This window comes from Choloepus didactylus, chromosome X (assembly GCF_015220235.1).
Source record: "Choloepus didactylus isolate mChoDid1 chromosome X, mChoDid1.pri, whole genome shotgun sequence".
NCBI lineage: Eukaryota > Metazoa > Chordata > Mammalia > Pilosa > Megalonychidae > Choloepus > Choloepus didactylus.
The window spans coordinates 114,021,771-114,027,770 of NC_051334.1; the positions used below are offsets into that span (position 1 = coordinate 114,021,771).

Sequence of the window (6,000 nt, forward strand, 5' to 3'; positions counted from 1 at the left end):
TCTTTCAAGACTAAATGATTGTCAAACTTGGAAAAAAAGGGGGAAGGGACTAAGCCAATTAGCAGTATAATAAGACTAAATTCTTATATCACATTTTCTACTGAATTATAGCCAAAACAAGTTTATTCTGAGCTCCAAAGGAGGAAAGCATTGAAAAGGCCACTGAGAAATTAAAAGGTCTCCATCAGAGGGGTCGCCATGATAACTTGGTTCTCTGCCTTGTAACCCCAAGGCAAGGATAAAAAAAAAAAAAAAAAAAGTAAAATCTTTACATCTATGACCACGATATCAGTTTAGAAATTATTTGGAGTTTCATTATGTTTTGGTGTCACGTTTGGGTAAACTAAATGGTTAGTAAACAAGAAATCAATTTGTAAAAGCTTTTCTCATAAGAAATTACTGAAGTCTGAGTCTTGAAACATTTTTGAACCATAAACTGTTAGGCAAATCCTTTATACTTTTGTTATATCTTACTATGCAATTTAAAACTCCTAGTCTGGCTGCCCCCTGAAACTCAGAATTTTGGAGAGCTGTTTGTTTCTGAGTTCAAGGGGAGGGGGAAAGAGTGAGTACCTTGATGGGTAATTTTATTAACAGGGAAGGGTAACAGGAAGAAAAGGTGCCACTAGAAGGCAGTGTTTAGTGGTCTAGGGAGATTTTCAAAAGCAGAGAATCTTCAACAGAACCAAATATGGCAGAGACTGAGGAGAAATGGGACTTATAAATGGTCAATATAGGTAGCAGGAAAGTCATGAGTCAAATGGGGGTTGTGATTTCAGATTTGGAACAATAAAGAAGGAGAAGAAGCAAACACATTCCATTAGTCAAGCAGCAAAAAGAAGGAAAGTATCTAGAAAGAGAGAGCAGAGGTTTTTAAAACAAAAACAAAAACAAAAACAACTAGCAACAGTGATTTTATGAAGAGAGTTTATGGAGAGAGAACAAGAAGATGGTGGATATGACAAAGATATATGCCAGAATTTCAGAGATAGTTGGAGGGCTTTAAAATCCAAATGGAGAGTTTAGAAAGGAATATCTCTTTCTCTACTGTTTCTCAAACTGTGGACTGTGTGGACTCCCTTTACATGAGAATTATCTGTGTAATCTTGTTAAAAATACAGATTCTTTGACCCTCCCATGGAACTATGAAATCAGTATCTCTAAGGGTGAGTCCAAATAATCTTAATTTTAACAAGATCCCCAGATGTTTCCTGTGCACTGACAGGTGAAATCCACAGCTCTAGAGAATGGAAGATTGAGAAAATAGATTGAAATATAGTGAAATGCTGAGTTGATCCTCTAGGGTACATAATGGAGGATAGGCTGAAAATGTGTTAATTCAGGGAGACTCAAGAGCAAAACTGCTTCAAAACAGGAGCTAAGCGTCTTGGTAAAGTGAGAAGGTTCTCATGACTAAATTGTGGAAAGTAGGCTTGGTCTAGGTGGTGGTGGAAGATCGAGAGAGCTGGTAGTTATATTTAAATATGAACCTAATGTAATTCAAATATAGTTTTTGGATCATGTGCTATTTCAGATCACCTCTGCCATTGTCTTCCAGGCCTGTCTAATCCTGACCCCAATATAGATTAGGACTACACATGGCAGTGTCAAATACCAAGGCCACAGCCGTGAGGAATGCCATTACCATACTGGGCACAGAAGGCAAAGGGAACTATCATAGTGAAAGACATGCCAGATTTGGAGATGAAGAAATAGTTTCCAGTCCCAAGGATTGAGTGCCACAGGCATATTAGAAAAAAAATACACACACACACACAGGTATTGCTGATAGGCAGGGTATGCACACACACACACATACATACACAGATATATATGTGTGTGTGTGTGTGTGTGTGTGTATAAAGACATCAGGCTTTGCAATTCTCTTTTCAAAAAGGAACCAGAAATCTCCGGACCTTGTTTTTTGTTTGATCACCAATGGGAAATATTTATTCAATAATAAAACAGGAAAATTAGAGCCATTTATTAATTAACAAATATAATGCAGTTGACCTTTTCATCTCTGGTAATTACACTGGCTCTCATTTTAGTTTCTAACTTTAGGGAATTCTGCAAAAAAAAATTAAAAATAAAAATAAATTTCTCCTCCTTTCCTGCTTCCCCAGCTTTCACTCCCATTCACTATTTTAAGTTTAAAAAGAATAGCTAATGACTATCCAATAACAAAAATACTAAACAACCTTCCTCCCTCTTTCTTTAAATCCCAGTTAACACAACACTCCTGGCCTGTCTCAAGGATCCTTGTCTTGTGGCCATTTAGCTGGCCAGCCCAACAAAGACCATAATATACCAATCTTCAAACTAGACCCATCTTTAATTATTCTTCTATTCTTTGGAAGATTAATTTGCTCAATTTTAAACTCCACATTATGACTCTCCATTCATTGGCTGTTGCCAATTTGCTATACTTGGTGTTGACAGATGCCAACTTTTAGACCCACACAAACATCTTATTGAGGATAATTATTGCAAAGTACCCTACCATATGCATGTTTCTTTGTTTGCTTTATCATCCCACTTTACATCAAGATGCAAACTTCCAAACAACTGACTTAGATATTTCTTGACCATTTCATTTTCTTTTACTTCTTCAGAGGCTCTGGAAATAGTCAAATGCAAAGAAATTCCAAATCACTATATCCCAGTGACAAAAGCAGCAGTGGGCTTTTCTGGTTCTCTAAAAATTTGATGTGAAGGAAATTTTAAAGGGGGTGCTGTTCTAGATTTCTAGGATTTGGACTGGGTGTTCAGGGAGGTATGGATAATTTGGTCAGAATGTCAAGCCCTCCACAATGACACAAAATGGCTTCCATATAAAGTTCAGAAATTTAAAAATTGGACTTTAGAATAGGACGTTATGAGGCTTTCCTGAAGTCTATAAAATGAGACCAAACAGCAATTCCCTGAGGTTTTGTATCAGTTAAGGGCACATTACAATCAATATCCTCACCCAGTCCCACTGTTCCTACATTAAAAACCAACCTCATCTTTCTTCTTTCTCCACTACTCCCACCCCCAGAAAACTAATATTCCACTGGACTACGATTGCAGCCTTTCCATTATCTCCTCCACTTTGACCAAGTTTTTATGTCCCAGGTCCAAGACTGGGTCAGTTAGTCTGGGGCTATTTTCACCCATTTGTGTGTGTGTGTGTGTGTATGTGTTTGTTGCAATAAAACCTTTCCTTCCTTCTTTCCTTGGCTTTGAAATTCCCTGCCCTATCATTTGTAAGAGGTATTTCCCATTCTTCACCTTAGTCATTTTTAGAAAAGAGTTTATTTCAATTTGCCCATGTGTAGTTTCACATACTTGCCCTAGTTTGCTGTTTTTTCTTCTCTTTCTCCCACCATACACAGAGCAAGTTGGAGGGTAACATTTCATTCGTTGGTTTTACACTTTTACTTCAGACCAAATCTAATCTGAATGTGAAAGTTCTGTTCAGAAAGGAAAACACCAGTTGAGCCCTCTATATTCCAGAAATCTTATAGGTGCACACTGAAAGGAAGGAATTCCAGGTACCTGTGAGATGGAAAAAGACTTAGCTTTAAAAAGTTTTGTGACATAATTTTATGAAGCTCCATCAATGACCACAATGCTAATATTTGTAATTTAACCCAATATGTTTGCATTGAGGTTTGGGTTTGTTTGTTTGTTTTTAACAGCCAAAAAATTTTTGCTAAAATGTTACCCACATGCTCCACCTCCCCCACACCATTCTAGTATAAAATTATATAAGAGAAGCTTTGGAAATACCCCTTTATTTGAGGAGACTGGCCTCTGTCATCATCAAGAACACAATCTTTAAATGCCAAATAGGTATAAAAGTAAGGCAATGCAACTTCGAATAGTCCTATAACCTTAAAGTTAATATTTAGCTTTTCCTGAAGCAAGCAGGCCACTGCTCTGAACTACATTTGCCTGGCAATCATTCCAGTAAGGTGCCGGTGCCTGCTTATTCCCTTTCAGAGAGTCCGGGGGATCTTTGCAATCAAGAGAGTGTGCTAGTGAAATGCCAATCTAAAAAGGGAACTTGAAAAATGGATTTGGGTGGGATCCAATATCATCCAGAAACAAGATGCCAATGAAATAAACGACACTGCTAAAATAATAAGTCTACTAATAACGACCACGATAATAGCTCAGAAATCAATTACAACTTCGTTGGAAAGCTGAATATTTGGGAAAAGGAAAACCCACATAGGAAAACCCATGAGGATAAGTTAAATCTGGTTAGCTAGGGAGTGCAATGCGGTTTGTGTGTGTGTGTGTGTGTGTGTGTGTTTTCTTTTTCTTTCTTTCTTTCTTGTTTTTTGTCTTGTTTTGTTTTGTTTTGTTTTGGATGAGGATGTGTAAAATTCACTTCTTCTCCAAATGGCATAGAGTTCTTAAGCTCCCACAACACTAACTTGGGGGAACATTGCTCTGTCAAGAATCAGAAAGTTTTGGAAAGTGCTATCAAAGTGTGAGAGAGGTGAGACTCAACACTTTACTTGTCTGGCTAGTCATCACCTAGAAGTAAAAGTCAGTCCGTGCCTGGGTACCTCTGCTGGCAACAGAAGCAGCAAAGGATCCAGAGGCCCAGTGGCAGGTCAGAGTGCTCTCAGGAAGCTGCACTTCGTGTGCTCTTGTGTCTCGCCAGGAGCCTAGCCAGGGCAGTTACCTGAGCACTGCTAGACCAAGCGAGCTATGGGCACGCTGTTTAGAGCTCATCCCACTCCACTGCCACCCCCTCCTGGCGTCCCTTTGCCTTTCCATGTAGTTTTACCGGGACCCCGTGCCCATGAGGGGCTTTTCCGCGTGCCCACTCCCAGAGTCCACCTCTGTGCTGCTGTCGGGTCGAAGTCCTAGGCCAGACCGGCTAAAGGGTATCTGCCCTCTCCCTCCGTGCTCAGAACCCGCAGAAAAGAGCACTTCGGAGCGACGGGCGTTTCTCTACTCACCGGCAAATGTCCCAGATCAATGATCTCCTTGTCCCTCCAGGCCCCAGTCCCAGCCATGGCTTTGAGCCGAATGGGAGCCAGCGACTGAGGTGGGCGCGCGCTGGAAGTCTGAGGTGGAATCGGAGGAGAAGTTGAAGTGGGGAGGAAAAGGGAGAAAAGGGAGAGGGAGAGGGGGAAAGGAGTTGAGGTCTGGGTTTCGGGTGCGGGAGCCAGAAGACGGGAAAGTGGGGGGGGGGGAAGCTGGGAGTGGAGGGAAGCAGGAGTTTGAGAAGCGGGAAAGCAGTTTGGCTAAGGAAAGAGAAAAGACTGACTGTTGGTCCCGGAGACCAACAAGCAAGAGGGGTGCTCCGCCAGTGGAAGTTCAGTGTCCGCACGGGCTGGGTGCGCCTCTTTCAGGGTGGGGAAGGGGCGGTGCGAGGAGGAGGGGGCCCCAGGAGCAGCTCGAAGTGGATTGGTGTAGCGTCAATTCTCCAGGTGGGCAGCCGCGCCGCGGGGAGGCGAGCGAGGGGAGCCACTGGCTGAGGGAGGTGCGGAAGGACTATAACGGTTTGCGAGTCTCCCCTCACGGCCTCCCCCCGCCCATCGCCCCCTCCTATGTCCACTGCTGCGCCCGCCACCCCCGCCCCTGCTGGCAAGTGTTCCACAGGAAACTTATTCGAGGCAGCTGCCAGCCCCGGAAAACCCGTCCAGCCCCGCGCCTTTCCCAGTCTGGGCCCCACAGTTCTGCCACAGTTCAATCAGCCCGCGCCTGCGTCTCCCCAAGAAACTTTGCTGGCTTTTCACAACCTTGTCTTTTTTTCACTTTCTGCTCCTCTGATTTTATTGCTCCATTTACTGCGAAGACCCATCAAGTTAGAGAAGGAAGTTACTAGCCACTGGGTTATGGATCAGACCTAGGCGAACCCCCTGAGAGCGGGAGAGGGCACCGATCATTGCCCAGAGCTGCCAGAGCTCAGTCTTCAAAGCCACTAGATAAGGGCAGCGCGGCGTGGATAGGGCTACTTGCGAAGTCCCCTCCAGGCGGGCCTCATCTCTTCTG

General features: G+C 43.0%; 1 protein-coding gene across 1 annotated transcript in view; it reads right to left on the bottom strand.

Moving 5' to 3' along the window:
* NRK (Nik related kinase) overlaps positions 1 to 5,018 on the bottom strand; it is a 210,487-nt gene extending 205,469 nt beyond the window's left edge. The window contains exon 1 of the mRNA XM_037821841.1: positions 4,962 to 5,018. Coding sequence (XP_037677769.1) covers positions 4,962 to 5,018 — 57 coding nt within the window. The remainder of the gene's footprint in view (positions 1 to 4,961) is intronic.
* Between the last annotated feature and the right edge of the window lie 982 nt (positions 5,019 to 6,000).